The 20701-nt window shown below is 40.4% G+C and overlaps 1 protein-coding gene across 2 annotated transcripts in view; it reads right to left on the bottom strand.

The window, feature by feature from the left end:
* Positions 1 to 12629: 12629 nt before the first annotated feature.
* The window catches only part of rcan2 (regulator of calcineurin 2), a 378528-nt gene continuing 370456 nt past the window's right edge, over positions 12630 to 20701 (bottom strand). For both annotated transcript variants that reach the window (XM_063035152.1, XM_063035172.1), the window contains one exon: positions 12630 to 13987. In XM_063035152.1, the coding sequence (XP_062891222.1) occupies positions 13827 to 13987 (161 nt within the window). In that variant the 3' untranslated portion in view covers positions 12630 to 13826. The remainder of the gene's footprint in view (positions 13988 to 20701) is intronic.

Genomic DNA, 20701 nt, shown 5'->3' with positions numbered 1-20701 from the left:
TCCACATCCTTCCTGTAGTGAGGCTACCAGAACTGAGCACAGTACTCCAAGTGGGATCTGACCAGGGTCCTATATAACTGCAACGTTACCACTCAGCTCCTAAACTCAATCCCATGATTGATGAAGGCCAATGCACCGTATGGCTTCTTAACCACAGAATCAAGCAGCGCAGCAGCTTTGAGTGTCCTATGGACTTGGACCCCAAGATCCCTCTGATCCTCCACACTGCCAAGAGTCTTAACATTTAATACTATATTTTGTCATCATACTTGACCTAACAAAATGAACCACCTCACACTTATCTGGGTTGAACTCCATCTGCCAGTCCTCAGCCCAGTTTTGCATCCTATCAATGTCCCGCTGTAACCTCTGACAGCCCTCTACACTATCCACAACACACCCAACCTTTGTGTCATCAGCAAATATACAAATATACTAACCCATCCCTCCACTTCCTCATCCAGGTCATTTATAAAAATCACGAAGAGTAGGGGTCCCAGAACAGATCCCTGAGGCACACCACTGGTGACCGACCTCCATGCAGAATATGACCCGTCTACAACCACTCTTTGCCTTCTGTGGGCAAGCCATTTCTGGGTCCACAAAGCAATGTCCCCTTGGATCCCATGCCTCCTTACTTTCTTAATAAGCCTTGCATGGGGTACATTGTCAAGTGCCTTGCTGAAATCCATATACACTACATCTATTGCTCTAGCTTCATCAACGTGTTTAGTCACATCCTCAAGAAATTCAGTTAGGCTTGTAAGGCACGACCTTCCTTTCGCAAAGCCATGCTGACTATTCCTAATCATATTATGCCTCTCCAAATGTTCATTAATCCTGCCTCTCAGGATCTTCTCCATTAATTTACCAACCACTGAAGTAAGACTCATTGGTCTATAATTTCCTGGGCTTTCTCTACTCCCTTTCTTGAATAATGGAATAACATCTGCAACCCTCCATCCTCCAGAACCTCTCCCGTTCCCATTGATGATGCAAAGATCATCACTAGAGGCTCAGCAATCTTCCCCCTCGCTTCCCACAGTAGCCTGGGATATGTCTCGTCCAGTCCCAGTGACTTACCCAACTTGATGCTTTCCAAAAGCTCCATGACATCCTCTTTCTTAATTTCTATATGCTCAAGCTTTTCAGTCCACTGTAAGTCATTCCTACAATCATCAAGATCCTTTTCCGTAGTGAATACTGAAGCAAAGTACTCATTAACTACCTCAGCTATCTCCTCTGGTTCCATACCCACTTTTCCACTGTCACACTTGATTGGTCCTATTCTCTCAAATCTTATCCTCTTGCTCTTCACATATTTGTAGAATGCCTTGAGGTTTTCCCTAATCCTGTCTGTCTAGGCCTTCTCATGGCTCCTTCTGGCTCTCCTAATTTCTTTCTTAAGCTCCTTCCTGCTAGCCTTATAATCTTCTAGATCTCTATCATTACCTAGCACTTTGAACCTTTCATAAGTTCTTTTCTTCTTGACTAGATTTACAACAGCCTTTGTGCACCATGGTTCCTGTACCCTACCATCCTTTCCTTGTCTCATTGGAATGTACCTATGCAGAATTCCACGCAAATATTGCTTGAACATTTGTCACATTTCATCCATACATTTCCCTGAGAACTCTGTTTCCAATTTATGCTTCCAAGTTTCTGCTTGATAGCCTCATAATTCCCCTTACTCCAATTAAATGCTTTCCTAACTTGTCTGTTCCTATCCCTCTCCAGTGCTATGTTAAAGGAGATAGAATTATGATCACTTTCTCCAAAATGTTCTCCCACTGAGAGATCAGACACCTGACCAGGTTCATTTCCCAACACCAGATCAAGTACAGCCTCTCTTCTTGTAGGCTTATGTTTGCATGCATACAAAGCAAATGGTTTCACCTGCAGCAAAGTGCATATCTAAAGATCATCAATATAAGTTAGTCACAAAAAAGAAATCCAATAGGCAATTCTGAATATACTTCTTTACCCAAATAATGACGAGGCTCTGTAATTTGCAATAATAGGCTGTGATTTTGGGCAATACTATAAATGCTTTTAAGCCGAGGCTGGACCAACATTGATGGAGTGTGCCATGCTGATAGAATTAGACGAAGAAATACAGGAGGAGGCTCGAGTGGAGAGTAAGTGCCTGAATTTGACAAGTTGGGCATATTATCTTTATACAATGCCATTCTTTGTAATATATTTCCCAGATTGTGGGCAATATTTTCACATCATGTGGTAGTTAGAGTTGGCCATTATCTTTTTATAAGAGAGTAGCTTCTCACAATGCAGCAAGAGAAATTTTTTAAAAGGGGCAATCACAAGAGTGGAGTGGGTTTTGGAACATAGGTTATTATACAGATGGCTGTAAGCTGCAGGTTGAGGATGAAGGCATCAATCTGATTGTTGAGTTACCTGCTAACGGTGAAAACACAGCAAGTGTAATTATTCCTCCTGCTGTTTTTCAGATTTTGCACTGAGGGCCACAAAAGCCACTGCACTGGATGTGTGGGTGTCTCATTCTGTTGAAAAGTACTGTCACAAATGTCACAAACTCCTTCAACTCCAAGTAAAATTAATTTGTACAATTTGAGTTAATTCTACTAAAATTATACTTTTTTTATACCATCAATTCAATTAAATAATGGGAAACTCTTAAAAGAAATAAGCAAACTGTTCGAGTTCTGAGTTCAATTCTGGCACCGTCTGTAAAGAGCTTGTGTCTTCTTGCTCATGAATGCATGGGTTTCCTCCAGGTGCTCTGGTTTCCTCCCACAGTCCAAAGACAGACCAGTTAGTAGGTTACTTTGTCATTGTAAATTGTTCAGTGATTAGGCTAGTGTTAAATTGGTGGATTGTCGGGTGCCATGGCTCTTTGGGTCTGTGTTGTGTCTCTAAATAAAAATAAAAATGAAAAAAATAAAATCACTTGGATTGTTGATGATGAAAAAGTGAGAGAAAATGATGTGTATGTAAAGAGTAATTCAAATAATGTCCACGAGAGGTCACTAATTATAAATAACAACACAAAGTTTAACAGCAATTGAACATAACCGCTTCACAAGTTCACCAAAGGTGTTTAAATTAGAATTAAAAAATTAAATATCCAATTGCACCACCATCTTCAAACATCATGTTCTTTGTGCTGGATGCCTATCCACAGGTCCATTCAACTATACTAATATATTTACAGCCCTCTTATGGGGGATTTTCTAATTCCTGTGATTTAGGCTCACTCTTATCAGATTTCTACCTCTCCATACCATTGTGAATATCATTAATGATCGGGGGAACTTTTGTGTTCAAGATAACAGAGAACTCCTGTAAATTATTGTCATATTAAGTAATATATGCCGATTTTGGCTTCTCTTAAAGAATTGTGGAATTGACCAAATTGATTTTTAGAATGGCATTAAGTGGCTTACATCCGTAAGGATTCATTAAAATGTGTTGCTTCCAGTGAGATTAGGCTCAATTAAATGCGACTTTAAATATTATATTGCGCACCAAAGTGAGAAGGGTGTTAATGCTTAATGGCAAGCACACACCAGCAACGCATTGCATAGCTACCAGGAAGTTGGGGGAGTTTTCAGAGGAACAGAGCTTCCAGATTCAATTGAAAAGATACAGAAGTCCCAATCAATGGGATACATGCTGGAAGGGAGGTCCTAGTAGCAACAAGTCCAGGAGATCCATCAGGTCCACCATAAGAAGAATCTGTAGGAGATGTCTTCTTCAGATACAAAAATTCCCACTGAAATGAAGACTCTATATCTGCTTGGAAATTACAGCGAGGAATTCACACACTGATACCAGCCAGATGAATCTTACCTCGAAGAAACCAATTGCATTTTGGCCCAGGCGATGCATTCAGTGTAGTTGGGGAATGCACTGATCTGAGCAGTCGTGGAAGCAGAGACAAGCCCTTGTGCTGCAGAACCCATCCCTCAGGGATGGGCTACTTGTTGATAAAAACCGCAGACTCTCTCATGATGAAGAAGTTATGTATTCTTCCCAGAAACATTGCATTAAGCCTGAGGAAATTCTTCTGATGATCCACAACTACCTGCATATTAAGGGAGTGGAATTTTTTCCTGTGAATAAAAATATCTGAGATCTTTTTGGGAGCCTTCACTGGGCCAACACCTTGAGAAGTCAGGGATGTTGGCAATCCCACTACCCAAGATGCCCCAGTGAAATCAAAGCAAATGAAGTCATTCCATCATAATCTGTAATGTGGAATTGAGCAAGCCTTTGGGAGGAACAGCTTGGAGTTACCCTATGAAGAAGTTCGGGTCATTATGACAATGATGTCCATAGTGACAACAGTCCAAGCATGAAATCATGCAACATATGTTAGTGGCGATTACCTTGGAGATATTGAGCCTGCAAATATATTGTACATGCAGGATGTCCAGATAGAATGTGGCTACTATGAAGTCAGTGGGAATTGTCTTTTTGCAGAGGAATCTACCTTTGTTTGCTTGCTCGACAATATCACTTGTCCCATTGCCCTCACCACAGATTTAATGAAGGCACCTATAACAGACTGGTGCTAATGTTGTCAGTATTGAGGCATCACTTGCAAGAGGATCCCTAGGGCGAAATGCAGGAGAAAACACGCACTGTTTACATGCTATAAATTTTGGAAGGAGTTTGAGTGACCTGCAGTCAATTCTGAGGGTGCCCAGTTGGTAGGGAAGTAGCTTCAAAACATATATTAGCTGGATATTTGCTCCACTTTACACTAGTACGGCAGACTTGAAAGCTGTGTGTACTGGATCATTGTTTGATGTAGGTGTAACACCGAGAGAAGGTCAGGTACTCTTGCATGGATCACAACAGGAAATGCCTGGTCCAATGTTACCCAGAATTGATTACTAGCATTGTAATGATCAGCCATGATCACAGTGAATGGCGGTGCTGGCTCGAAGGGCCGAATGGCCTACTCCTGCACCTATTGTCTATTGTCTATTGTCTATTGTAATAGAAACTGGAATGTGCAGTGTTGATGTCAGTCCAACTTATAGGCAGAAAATTGCAAATTAAAGTTTTTTTTGCAGTGTTTATTTTCTTTTTGTATTTCCTCCTGGTTATCCTTGCATGAACTTCCTATTCAACTTTCAGTTGCCTTGCAATCAAATCCAGCAAAAGTTAAATTGGATGCCTGATGCAAACACTTCCTTGAACTCTTTGAGTATGACTAATTAAATTTGGGTCTAAAGGTTCAAACAGCAGCAACTTTCCCATGACTGAAAAACTTTGAAAATAATTACTTTCTTTGATAGTCAATAGCCTAGCCTTATTTGATGTCTGCCTCAGCCTCCTTAATTAGTTGGACAGCAAACAATGACCCTAAGTGGCATACATGCTTCTTCATTCTTTTAACATCCATTCCCTGAAAGGTGAAACAATTACAGTTGTTAAACCAGCTACACCCCTCCCTCCCACATCACACTCGTTCTCATCTCCACCACTGATGATCTGCCTCTGGTACACAATCAGAGCCCAAATGCCCCAGCACTACTACACCGACACCGCTAGTATTGGTCTCTTTTGGCATGCAGGTTGAACATTTTTGCACCGGTGCTATTCCTTGCCCCCTAAAATGTTAGGAAAAGTTACTTGATATAAGAGGAATGTCTAAAGGAATGATATATTTTTATACATATATAGATTATTCTATTTAGCTGCTGCAGATAAAGTAGAGATTAGTTTCATTTGTCACATGTAGATCAAAATGTGTGATTTGTGACCAACGCAGTCCGAGGAAGTGCTGGGGGCAGCCCACAGGTGTTGAGATGCTTCCAGCATCAAGATAGAATGCCTCAGCTTACTAACCCATATGCCTTTCTTTGGAATGTAGGAGGAAACTCGAGCATCCGGAGGAAACCCATGTGGTCACAGGGAGAACGTAAAAACTCCTTACAGACAGCGGCGGGAATTGAACCCCGATCGCAGGCACCATAAAGCATTATGCTTAGGTAAAATTGCTCTTCACTGTCGCGTTCACATTTTCTTTAACTGATTGGCCACTTAAATTAGGCTGGACTGTGCTCAGCCAAAACCACTACTTGTGTTCAGCCCTCATACTAATCACACAGCACACTGGCCAGCTGCAGAGCCCGTGGGACAAACCACTCCGGAGGTCTCCACTCTGCTGTCCTTCTCCAGAGCAAAGCAGACCACGAGTGATGATTCAGCCCCAGGCAGTGTAATCTACAGCCCTACACCCAATATCGCCTGGACAATGTTTAGTAAAAACAGCAATACTGCAGACCCCACGAACTCATACCCAAGAACCTTTATATTGCGGGTGACCAAAACCTGAGTAACCAAATCACTGGATTTAATGTCAGCCTGCTCTTCTTAGAAGAAAGTAGTGTCATGCCTCCAGCAGGTTCGGTTGACAACTTTGCTTGTTACGGGGAATGGGAACATTGCAATATATTGGGCTCCCTGCTCTTTTTATGTGGTCTGCTTGTTTTTAAACCAGAGGGGTTGAGAGGAGAAATGGTTTCTTCTTTTGTGGAGCCCATGAAGTCCTCCACATTTGTGCTGGAAGACGACAGCTGAGAAGGCAGAGAATACAAGAAAGGCAGTCCAAAGATAAATGATGTAAACAGCAAAATTCAATAATTTAACACACAAGTTCAAGGTTAATATTTAGACATCTATAATATGCTCTGTTCCACCATTTGCATCCCTAGCCTTGGACAATACTCAATCAACAAGCTCTGTCAATCAAGACTCATACAGTGTTCACCCACTCCAGCCAACCTCACATACCTCCAGTCCTTGCATTCTTATCCAGACAAAATGCTGGAAGAACTCAGCTGATCATGCAACATCTATGGAGGGGAATGAACAGGTGCCAGTTGATACCTCCTGAGTTCCTCCAGCATTTTGTGCTCATTGCTCAAGATTTCCAGCATCTGCAGAATCTCTTGCGGCTCACATTCTCACTGTACTGCTTCCTCGCCTATTCAGCTGTGGCCCAGACCTCATCCCAACGTATCCCATGCTGTCCAGGGATACACTTCCCTGTTTTGTTCAGGACGGGGCAGCAGATCCGCAGCCTGCTAAAGGACAGATGCTTTAACTTGAGGAGAGAATGTCAGTAATTCGTGACCAGAAGCACTGCTGAAATTACTGAGGACACAACAGACTGCAGATGCGCCACTCTGAAGCAACAACTCCTTTCCTGCACAGATGCTGTTCAATCGCCGCAGTCCCTCCTGCAGGTGTTGGTTGTTGAAATAATTCAATTTGATTATACTCACATGTAGGATCATTGAGCACTACAGCACAGAAACTGGCCCTTCAGCCCATTCTGCCTAGTCTGATCAAGCCCTCCATACCCCCCCTCCCAATTATGTATTTACCCAAATTTCTCTTAAATGCTAAAATTGAACCTGCGTCCACTGGCAGCTCATTCCACACCCTGAGTGAAGAAGTTCCACTTAAATATTTTACCATTCACCCTTAACCTCTTCTAGTCTCATGCAAAATCAGTGGAAAAAGCCTGCTTGCACTTACCCTATCTACACCCCTCATAATTTTCGAAACCTCTATCAAATCTCGCATCATTCTCCCATGCTCCAGGGAATAAAGCCCAAACCTATTCAAATTTTCCCTATTTCTCAGGTCGTCAAATCCTGGTAGTTCCCCTATTATGCTTTTTACTTCATATTCCAGAATTTCTTTTAATTCAGAAGCTGCCAGTGATGTAAACACACGTTTCATTTTCACACCCCCCATCCCCCTCACCACATCCTTTTCACTGTGTTTTTCTCCTTTCGGTACCCAAGATCTGCAAAGCTTGGGCAAGCTGTGAATGAACAGCTAGGGGACAAAAACGCAAGTACTTTATGACATCGTTTTAGTGTCATAACCTTTACAATGTTACTGTGAGTTGGAGACTGATTCATAAGTGGGAGTCAGCAGGCATGGAAGGCCCCACAGGCAGTGCAGGGACCAGGGAGAGCCTTGGTGTAGAGTCCACAGTGGGTAAAGTTTGCAGTAAAAAAGGGCACAGGCAAGGATTTGATGGGGCAGCTTACGCAGGACAGCTGAGGCACAGGCGCACTGAAATAATTTTCTCATAGACAGGCCTGCCATAAATCATGTACTCAACATTATTGCAGAAGGGCAAATTCAGCTCCCTTTTTGCTTGGGACTTTGTACAAAGCCTTTTCTTTTGACCTACTCTATTTGAATACTTCTTCATCATTTAGCGTCTATGGCCAATGTCTCAGCTCTATCACTGCATAAATAAAATCCAATTAATGTGTGTCTAGTGTGTAAGCCATCCAATAAGGTATTTAAAATGATAAGAGGCATAAATAGAATGGGCAGCTAGCACCTTTCTCCCCAGGGTGGTGCTGGATAATACAAGAGGGCATACTTTTATGGTGATTGGAGGAAAGTACAGGGGTTGTCAGAAGTAGATTTTTTACACAGAGTGTGGTAAGTGCATGGGACACACTGCCATGGTGGTGGTTGAGGCAAATATATTAGGGACACTTCAGAGATAGTTAGATAGACCAATGGATGAAAGGAAATTGGAGGGCTTTGTGGGAGAGACGGGCTAGATCGATCTTGGAGTAGATTAAAAGGTCAGCACAATGTTGTGGGCCAAGGGGCCTGTACTGTTCTATGTTCAAACTTATCTTTCTCCTCTGGAAACATCTTCATTGACCCTTTCCCATCTAAGGGAACTTAACGATAGCAGCTATATTTCATTAAGAGTTTGAGTATGTTACCAAAAGCATTTGAAAATTTCTATAGATGTACTGTGGTGAGCATTCTAACTGGCTGCATTATCACTTGCTTTGGGGGGAGAAGCTACTACACGGGAACAAACAAAGCTGCAGAGATTAGTAAACTTAATCAGCTCCATCATGGGCACTATCCTGCCTGGTCACCTCCTTAAAGAACTCTATCAGGCTTGTTAGACACGATCTGCCCTTCACAAAGCCATGCTGATTGTCCCTGAACAGACCATGATTCTCTAAATGCCCAGAGATCCTATCTCTGTAGTATCCAGGATATCTACAAGGAGCAATGCCTCAAAAAGGCGGTGTCCATCATTAAGAACCCCCATCACCCAGGATATGTCTTGTTCTCATTGCTACCATCAGGAAGATGGTAGATCTGACTTCAAGAATCTAGAACAATGTGGCAATGTGGAAAAATTACGGAAGCCTGAAAGCACACACTCAACGATTCAGGAACAGCTCCCCTCTGCCATTCGATTTCTGAATGGACGTTGAACCCATGAACTCTACCTCTCTCCTTTCCTTATTTCTATTTTTGCACTACTTATTTAACTATTTAAAATATATACTTACTGTACTTTACAGTTCTTTTCTCTATTATTATGTATTGCATTGTACTGCTGCCACCCAGTCAACAAATCTCACAATATACGCCGGTGATACTAAACCCAATTCTGATACAAGAAATGGCACTGTTCAGCCAGTGATTCTCTAAGATATAGGATCAGAATTAGAATTAGGCCAATTGGCCAATTTGTTCTGCTCTGCCATTCAATCATGTACTGTGCTCTATTGTTCTATGTTCTAATGTCTGAGTTCAGAGTAGAGGCAGCTTTGGAAATTAATACAAGACATGCAGCCCTCAAGGTCTAGGATGAATGCCATAAAGTCCAATATCCTTGCAAATGTGATCAAGTTCAGAAACTGGTGTAAAAGTGCTCCGTTGTTTTCCGGTACCTTACTCCATTGCTTTTGCATCCTTGCTTGGTCAAAAGACAAAACAGAAGTGAAAAAATCTCAGCAAAGTGACAGTGCCAGTTGTACCTTCATAGATAATTCACCCATGTCCAGCAATGAATTCCTTTGATACCATCCTTGGCAGTAGTGGTCATTCAGCAAAGGACAGTCAAAGGATTTATATAAATGCCAAACAAAAGATGAAGCTATCATTTCAAGGATGGGCATCTCCTAAGCTACATCAATGCCAAGGAAATTCAAGTTGGCAATCCAAATTTTGCTCAATCAGGTTTATTAGCTTGCACAATTTTAGGTAGTTGGCCATTGTAATACCTGATACATAACCTTATATTTGTTCATTTTAGCCACATTTTCTATCCAGTGAAATAACCACTTTTTGCTCCCTAACTTTGACTGACCTTAACACTTGCCGTCATGCTACTGTATGTAACTTAATTGAATGTCATTTGAATTGCAGAAAGATAAAAACGCTGGGTAATTCTGTAATTTTTCTTCTTTTTTGAATAAGCAAAACAAATTTCATGATATTTGTTTGGCATTGCAAATTCTACTACACCCCCTCTACTATTTTTAAAAAGATCTTGGATCTTTACTAAAAGCATGATAGTATACTTGTTGACATGCCTATTATATATTTTGACTTTAGATCTGACTCCAAGAATCTAGAACAATGTGGCAATTTGGGAAAATGAATAAATTTTTAACTTACACAAGCATGAAGTTTGCAGCCAACAATGAAGCAATAATGGTCATCATGGATTTTGAAGCCATTCGCAAAAGATCTCTGTGGCATAGAATTTATCGTTTCCTGTATTCGTAGTCAAGTATTATCTCAAAGGGCTCCCTGGCAACCAGAAACTTTGATGTCAACAAGCAAACTGAGCAGCCTTTCACTATGAAGAATTCTTGTAGACAGCAATCCAGGAAGTAAAGAGAATGATATTTTTGTTAAATCAATTTTCTTTACAAGAGTGTAAAATGAAGAATTTTACATACACATGAGATGAAGGTTGAAGCTGATATAAACAAACTTGAAAACTAAAATAAAAATAGCTTTTTATTTTAAAATCCATGTAATTTTCTGAGGGAGCGGCAATCCACACATATAAAATTATTTATTGAGGGCCAGAGAGGTTGTTGAGCTATAATTATGGTTCAGTATGTCATTAAAAACACCCTAAATGTATGCACAGAATCCCACCAAAATCTGTGTTTTAAAGTGAGAATAATCCAAAAATAACTTTTTTTTGCTCTAGTTTACTGATTTCTTAAGATTATGTTAGAGAGGGTTGCAGAAATGCAGTCTGAGTGGGGTAGTAGGTGATAACATGCCAAGTATAGTGCAGGAAATCATGTAGAAACATCCGGGTTTCAGCAATTGTCTAAACATGTCTAAACCTCCTCTCTTACTTAATGCACTGAGTGCTGATGGTTTCATAGCTATCTCTTAATGCAAATTCCTGTGGTACTCATTATGCCTGCCCTGACATTCACAGGTTCTTAGGGTCATTGCGACAAGAGATGTTTAAAGAATCACACGATAAGGTGCTGAGTGATTAGCAACGTGGCACAGCTCATTTGGTAACCAAATAAATGTGTCAAAATCTACTTGTAAGGACAATGCTTCATGTTACAGAGGCAAGAAAGAATAGCATTTTTAAAAAGAGACTTAAATGAGGCATTGCTTTATATGACCAATAATCATGATTATTTAATCACAAAATTTGAACGTGCCTAAATGTGGATTATAATTGAATGAAGGGATTTTCAAAGATGTGTTTGAGAGAGCGTGCCTTTTGCAAAATCTCAGATCAGGCACGGGTACAATTCTGCCACAATGACCACCATTTTGAACAATAAGACACTGTTCCGTGCACAGACCAAATAACAACAGATACATACCAGACATACATATATAAGGCAATTAATTTAAAAAGTATTATAACTAGCACCCATTAAATGGTGAAGACACATAATAACACAGACAATATCCAATACGAATCGTTACTAACAATGTCATTTTCTAACTATACACAAAAGCTCTAGTCACTTGGCAAAGCATCTGATTATCATCAGCCAATCATCCCTTTAAGATAGCCTCTAAGGATTTCTGAACACAGTACAACCCTGGGATCCAAAGGGCTCCTTTGAGAGAGAATACCACTAATTTCAAACTGTTTGGGGAAAGTTACAGAGAAAGCCAGGACTGAAAGAGATCGAGAAGAATTGAGTTCAAATGGCATTTAGCTTAATATTAGATGGTTAATTCAACATTCATGTAATTCTTCATTTTAACGCAGTTTCATGAGATTAGAATGCGGAATGAATCGATCATTGAATTTGTTATAATGAAATTTGACTGTGTTGGACTATAACATTTCCACATTCTGAATGATTACACGTATTGTGTAGACTTAGTTACTGGTTCTTTTTGTAGCCTTTTGGCACATTTTAACATTTCCTTTGTGATATTTTTGCACCTAGGCAATCTAATTCCAACATCTTATTGTTTTCTTCATGTCATTTAAAAAAGAATATTCATGAAATCATAGTCGCTGATTAAAATGTAGACCAAAAGAAAAGTTACTTGCAACATGTCAAAACACCACAGAAACAGTGACACATACAATAAGCAAAAAGCTCATTAAATGTTATTATGATAGATAATATTAATTGAACAAAGCAAATTGGTTATCCAGAATAAAAGCAAATAACTATATAGTATTGAGTGCTATAAACAAATACTTCATTGCATGAAACTTGAAATATGATTGAAAAGTCGTAACATTCTGATTAATTTAAATGAGTTTCTATCCCAATTTGCAGTCTTTGGTTATATATGCAAATTTATCAAAATAAAGCAGAATCAAGAAAAATGATAATTTGTTTATTGTAACTGTAGATAGATAAAGTTTAGTTTAGTTTTTATATTTTCTTAACTGTGCCGCTAGAACTTATGTCCAAAGACAATAAGTGCGCAAATTATCATTAAACCTTCAAGTAACTCATAGACCATATTTTCCAATCTATTATTGAGACACTTCTGATTGTATATTCTGTGTGTCAGTAATATACAAAGCACAGTCAAAGAAAAGCTACACTGAGAAAATGCCAAAAAGTTTTAAAAACCCTGTAGTTACGGAAATTACTTTCATTTTTTAAAAAGTGTTTTCTATAAAATGGAATATTGGGTCATTTTGTGCTAATTGGATCATAAGGATGTTTTGAAATGGAACAATAGGGAAATTTCAATGCAGCAGATGATAATATGGTCTATTGGTACTCATCCTGAAAAGATATGTAGATTGGAAAATTCATGACTATAGTAATGCTTATTTATCTGTCCATGTCTATATTCAGTTTATCATTCCTATTTTAGTAAGTATATTGCATATAACTTTAATCAGTACATTTTATCAATAATAAAACAGTGATAAAAATACAAATTACAGTTACACCTTTTCACAAGAATATATTAGAAGATGCTGACATTATGTACTGCACATTGGTGTAAATGGAAGTTAGTATTTCCCCCAAGGTTGCCTCATATCTTTAATGTCTCACAGGACTTTCACCAAGGACATCATTGGCAATTCAGTGCCAACAAAGTAAAACTCAGACCATTCATTAACCTTTTTCATTTCCTGAACAAGTCAGAGAACACAGCAGACATAATCACAATATGCCTCAAAGACTTAAAGCCAAATTTAAAATTGGATCAAACATTTATACCAAATCATTTCAGAACAGCAGGTTACCATGTGCTTAGTCGTCTAAATTATATTCATCTTGGAGTTATAATGCCAAGCTTTACAATTATTCCTGGGTTTTACTAATGCAACTCTAACATAAATGAATGAATTATGATATGATCAGATACTAATTTGTATATAGCAAATAGGCATGCACATAGTAACCATTCCATTCTATTCTGGTAAGCCTTAGAAACTCAGAAGGGGCTCGAAAACAAATACATCTGTGAATAACAGACCATTGTTCCTCTCAACAGAGTATGGCCACAGCAGAGAGCACTAGATGATACTTTGACTAAAACTGTGCATCAATATTTCAATTGGACATTGCTGGTGGCAGGTCAGGACGGCGGGTTTGAATTATTTTTGGTTTTGGAGAATTCTTCGGTTCGTCCTCATCCTCTGCTTCGCTATCACAGACGTGGACCACCACACTGGGAGTTGACTCAGTTCCTGCGTGTAATTCGTACTTCTCCCCTGTAAGGAAGAAGGAAGACAGATTATTATTAGGGTTTGAAACAGAAAATGAAGACACTTAGGCGCCATCTGTGGAAAGAGAAACAAAGTTAACATTTTAGTTTAAGAGGTTGAAAACAGAGTAACCTATTGGGTCCAACTATTACTTTCAGGATGAATTCCTTCCTCAATAGAATGGATTTTTTTTTCGCAATATTTGGTTGACATTTATTTTCCTAGCTTCGATGAGCTTGCTGACCATAAGTTAATTCATGCTTCTGAGGTATGTTGGGAATCACTATCACCATACTTCCACTCATTGAGCCTTGTGTTACCAAGTCTTTAAGTGAACTTAAGTGTTCGACTATCTTAAATATCCTAGGCAGTGAAATAAATACGTGAAATTTGTTGAAATTTGGCAGCTTATAAACATTTTTTTCTGAAATTGGGTCATGAAGGGTAATACCAAAATGAGTCATTTACCACATCCAAACTGTGCATTATAGCATAACCTATGTGGTCGCAGATCTCCAGTCCTAACAGCATCTCTCCCACTTTTCAACTCCTTTCTGCTTGTCAAGAAACAAGTCAGAAACAAGGTCCTATACAAATGTACGTCAGGTTGAAATTTTCATTGGGGCACTCCTCTGTTTTCGTAGATGTTTGTGAAGAAAAAGAATTTCAGGATGTATATTGCATACATTTCTCTAAAATTAAATGTACCTGTTGCTGTAGCACCTACTCAAACAAACCAACTTGGTCTCTTACAGGCACCATCATTAATGTGGATAGGAGGTGGGCAGATTACACAGAATTCCTGCACCTTGATGCGTAATTCTGATGACCAGGCATTGTAAAGTCCGTTAAGATATCCAGAATGGGATTGAGGTTTCAACTATGATGGGAAAACACTTTCTTGAAAGGTTTCAGATGGCTATCTAACAACCTGGTATATCAAGGTGCTTACAACACTTCAAGAAAATGACCCAGCATTGTTCAGTGAGTTTGACTTAAGTGCGGGGTGCATGATTAAGAAATTCACAGAGAATACAAAGACAAATTGTGTGATTGATGGTGAAAAGGATGTCAACTTACTGGCCAAGTGACCAGAAAACAGTGAATAGATTTTAACCTAAAGAAGTGTGAGGCAACACATTACTGAATGAAAACGAGCTGAGGGGATGAACATAAGATACTAGGATGTTGAGGAACAGAGATACATCAAAGATTATATTTACATGTTCATGAAGATAGCCGAACAGATACAATATATATGGCATTTAAGAGTCACATTGGATATTTTCCCTAATTAGTTGAGGGACAAATTATAAAGTTTATGAAGCATGTTGCCACAGACTGAATATTGCATACAGTTATGGTCACTGAATTTTAGCATTGCACTAGACATTATACAAAACAGATTTATAGAAATGTTGTCAGGACTGTAGAATTGAGCATAATAATGAAGTGTTTTGTGTGGCTGGCTATGGATATCATCGAATACCATCTTCCTGCTACATTGGACTCGTCAGAGTTTGCTTATCACTCAAATTGGTCCACTAATGATGCCACAGCCTCTACACTTCACTCCACCCTGTCTCACCTGGAAAAAGGCACCTCATATCGCGCCATGCTGCCTTCATCTTATGAGAGACGGCACACCACACAATCAAGTTTATCTATGCCTGCTCATGCTGTTCCTGTGCCTGATGCGAGAACCTACACACTGGATAGAAGCTTCCTTCACTGTGCTATCAGAATTTGGAACAGCCTTCCAGATGCTGTGGTTGGAAACATCTGCGACGATGGAGTCCAAGCCTTCAAGAGAAGAGTGCACAAACACCTATCATCTCTGGGAGGGAAGTCACATGTTTCTTCATAAGCTATCATGAAGGAGACCAGGATGGCAATGCTTGGTTGTTGGTAGGTAGGGATAATACCTGACTTTCAAGAGCACTTGTGAGTGATGTTCCGGCTGGACTTAGTCCTTAAACTGCTGGAGAACAGTGCGGAAAGAACAGGTGCCGTTTTCTCCCGGTAGGGATTAGTTTTTAGTTCCAAGTGCTCCTGCCACGTTTTGTCACCCTGCAACCTTATCCTTCAATCTCTTTGAATTATGGAGGACAGCATGTGTATAAATATCTCTGTCCAGCAGACCTCATCATGATCATCATGACTCCAGTATTTCTACTATTTTTTAATGTTTCTTAATTGCACATATGATTTTTTTGTGTTCTATTGCTGAGCAGCAGTGAACCATCTGATTGGCCTGTCAGAATTCTCTTTGGGAACTAGTTGACTTGATCAGCAGTTCTGATCTGGCTATTGTTCACGATTACACTTAATAAAACAAAATGCAATGCTGCTGCTTATTGACTTCAGCACAGCATTCAATACAATCATACCTCAGAAGCTGGTGGGTAAACTGTCCTTGTTAGATCTCAACACCTCTCTCTGCAAATGGATCCTGGACTTCTTGACAGAAATGCCACAGTCAGTCCATGTAGGCAGAAACATCTCCAGATCCATCGTGCTGAGCACCGGCGCTCCACAAGGCCGCAGGCTCAGCATACTGCCGTTCACCTGCTGACGCAGGACCACACTGCTAGACCCAGTTCAAACCAAATCATCAAGTTCGCTGGTGATACAACAGTGGTTGGCCTCATCGCCAACAACGAAGAGGCAGAGCGCTGGTAGAATGGTGCTAGCACAACGACTTGAGTCTCAATGTGGACAAGACCAAAGAGATGACTGTGGACTTTAGGAACGTGCAGGCTGACCACGCTCACTACACATATACAGCTTCTCTGTGAAGAGAGTTAGGAGCACCAAGTTTCAGGATGTGCACATGACAGACAATCTCACCTGGTCCTTCAACACCACCTCTTTGATCAAAAAAGCACAGAAGCATCTCCACTTTCTGAGGAGACTGAGGTGAGTGAGGCTCTCCCGCCTCCAAAATTTTAACCAGTTTGTACAGGAGCACGATTGAGAGTGTCCTGACCATCTGCATTACCAACTGGTACGGGAATTGCAGGGCATCTGACTGCGGGTCCCTACAGAGGATTGGGAGGACTGCTGGGAGGATCATCGGGGTTTCTCTTCCACCTATTAGATAGATGTATCAGGAGCACTGTGTTGGCAGGGCCCGTAGCATAGTCAGTGATTCCTTCCATCCATCCAAAAATATGTTTGACTCTCTGTCATTAGGCAGGAGGTTCTGTGACTGTTGGGATGGGAAACAGCTTCTTGCCCCAGGCCGTAAGACTACTCTGCCATCTGCCATCACCCAGGTGTCATCACGTAAGATGTGCCGGTAGAGTTATTTCATCTAAAGCCTGGGGGGTGCTCATGAGCTGACAGAGAGATAAAAGCATTGAAAGATATTTGATGGCAGTTTAAGTGCAATGACACGAAAAGGCAGTGGACCAAGATTCAGAAAATGGCATAGGGAAAAGCAGCAGCTCTCCGACTGTCACAGATACAAAAGGCTAATAACTTACTTTGGTGAGTCCCCAAGATAAGGACAGGGATTCTGTTCAATTCTAACTGGGGGTTCCCATCTATCAGATCTTTACCATTAATATGAGAAATGAACTTTCATCACAGCAGGAAAGAGCCAGAATCTTTCCTGATGGAGGGTCTTGGCCTGAAACATCAACAGTTTACTCTTTTCCATAGATGCTGCCTGGCCTGCTGAGTTGCTCCAGCTTTTTGTGTGTGTTGCTGAGAGGCAGAAGCTGTACTTGATGCCTCCTGCCATTTACACTCTTATCATCAGATCCATCTTACACTCAGTGGCCATTTTACTAGGTGCCTCCTGTTTCTAACAAAGTGGCCATTGAATGTGTGTTTATGGTTTTCTGCTGCTGTAGCCTATCAACTTCAAGGTCCAATGTGTGGTGCATTCAAAGATGCTCTTCTGCACACTATTGTTGTAACACTTGGTTATTTGATTTACTGTTGCCTTTCTGTCAGCTTGAACCAGTCTGGGCATTCTCCTCTGGCCTCTCTCATTAATGAGGCATTTTTTGACCACAGAACTGTGCTCACTGGGTGTTTTTTTGTTTGTTTTTCACATCATTCTCTATAAACTCTAGAGACTGTAGTGCATTAGAATCCCAGGCACATCTTTCCTTAGATAAAGGGCCAAAAACTGCTCACAAGACTCTAGATGAGGCCACACCAGATCTTACAAAACCTCAGTATTACATTGATACTTTTATATTCTCGTCCTTTCAATATGAATATTAACATTGCATTTGCCTTTCTCACCACTGACTCAACCTACAAGATAGTCTTTAAAGATTCCTGCATGAGAACTCCAAAGTTCCTTTGCACCTCAGAATTTTGAATCTTTTTCTTATTTAGGTTATAGTCGACTCTTTTATTCCTTCTACCAAACTGCATGACAGTACATTTCCCACAACTATATTCCATTTGCCACCTCTTTGCCCATTCTCCTAATCTATCTAGGTCTCTCTGCAGACTCCCTGCTTCCTCAACACTACCTGCTCCTTCACCTATCTGCGTATCATCTTCAAATCTGGGCACAAATTCAAATCAGGATCCAAATCAGGTTTATTATCACCAGCATATGTTGTGAAATTTGCTAACTTAATGGCAGCTGTACAATGCAATACATGATAATATAGAAAATAAATAAATTACAGTAAGTATGTATGTACATTAAACAGTAAAATTAACCATAGGGCAAAAACAGAAATTATATTAAAAAAAAGTGAGGTTGTCCATTTAATGAGTTCAATGTCCATTTAAGAATCGGATGGCAGAGAGAAGAAGTTGTTCCTGAATCGCTGACTGTGTGCTTCAGGCTTCTGTACCTCCTTCCTGATGGTAACAATGAGAAGGGGGTAAGTCCTGGGTGATGGGAGTCCTTAATGATGAACACTGCCTTTCTGAGTCACCGCTCCTTGAAGACGTTTTGGATACTATGGAGGCTAGTACCAAGATGGAGCTGACTAATTTTACAACTTTCTGCAGCTTCTTTCAGTCCTGTGCAGTAGGCACCCCCCCACCCCCATACCAGACAATGATACAGCCTATCAGAATGCTCTCCACGATACATTTGTAGAGGCTTTTGAGTGTCTTAGGTGACAAACCAAATCTCCTCAAACTCCTAATGAAAGATAGCCACTGTCTTGCCTTCTTTATAGTTTCATCGATATGTTGGGACCAGGTTAGATCCTCAGAGATCTTGACAGCCAGGAACTTGACATTGCCCACTCTCTCCACTTTTGATCCTTCTATGAGGATTGGTTCGGGATCCCCTGTCTATGCTCTCTGGAGTCATCAATTCCATCATCCAAGTCATTGACATCTAATGTAAAAAGAAGTGGTCTCAACACCAACTACTGCGGAATACCACTAGTCACCAGCAGCCAATCAAAAAAGGCTCCCTTTATTTCCATTCTTTGCCTCCTGCCAACCAGCCAATCCTCTATCCATGCTAGTGTCTTTCCTGTAATACAATGGCCTCTTATCTTAGACCATAAGACCGTAAGATATAGGAGCAAATTTAGGCTATTTGACCTATCGAGTCTGCTCTGCCATTTCATCGTGGCTGATCCAATTTTTCTCTCACAGCCAGTCTCCTGTCTTTTCCCCATATCCCTTCATGCCCTGAGCAATCAAGAATCTATCAACTTCTGACTTAAATATACATAAAGAGCATTGTGGCAAAGAATTCCACAAATTCATTACTCTCTGGCTGAAGAAATTCCTCCTCACCTCTGTTCTAAAAGGACGGCCCTCTATTCTGAGGCTGTGTTCTCTGGTCTTAGACTCTCCCACCATAGGAAATATCCTCTCCACATCCACCCTATCAATTTGATAGGTTTGATAGGTTTCAATCAGGTCAACTTTCGTGCTTTTGAGTTCCAGTGAATACAGGCCCAGAGCCATCAGATGCTCTTCATATGAAAAGCCATTCAATCCTGGAATCATTTTCATGAAGCTCTTTTGAACCCTCTCCAGTTTCAGCACATCCTTTCTAAGATAAGGGGCCCAAACCTGCTCACAACACTCCAAGTGAGGACTCACCAGTGCTCTATAAAGCTTCAACATTACATCCTTGCTTTTATATTCTAGTCCTCTTGAAATGAATGCTAACATTACATTTGCCTTCCTCACCACAGATTCAACCAGCAAATCCTACGCAAGGACTCACAAGATCCTTTGCACCTCAGTTTTGTATTTTCTCTCCATTTAGAAAATAGTCAACCCTCTCATCTATTCTACCAAAATGCGTGACCATACACTTCCTGACACTGTATTCCATCTGCCACTTCATTGCCCATTCTCCTAATTTATTTAAGTACTTCTGTAATCTCTCCAGTTCCTCAAAACTACCTGCCCCTCCACCTATCTTAATATCGTCTGCAAACTTTGCAACAAAGCCATCAATTCCATCGTCCAAATCATTGACGTATAACATAAAAAGAATTGGTGCCAAAACATACCCCTGTGGAACACCACTAGTGGCCAGCAGCCAGTCATAAAAGGTTCCCTTTATTCCCACTCTTTTCTACCTGCCAGTCAGCCGCTGCTTTATCCGTGCTCGAATCTTCCCTGTAGTACTTATTAAGCAACCTGATGTGTGACACCTTGTAAAAAATCTTCTGAAAATCCAAGTACACAACATCTACCGATTCTCCTTTGTCTATCCTGCTTGTTATTTCTTCAAAGGATTCCAACAGATTTGTCAGGCAGGAT

This window comes from Mobula hypostoma, chromosome 2, assembly GCF_963921235.1.
Source record: "Mobula hypostoma chromosome 2, sMobHyp1.1, whole genome shotgun sequence".
NCBI classification, from domain to species: domain Eukaryota; kingdom Metazoa; phylum Chordata; class Chondrichthyes; order Myliobatiformes; family Myliobatidae; genus Mobula; species Mobula hypostoma.
Note: the sequence above shows the minus strand (reverse complement) of the source record. Positions and strands in the feature narration are given on the sequence as shown.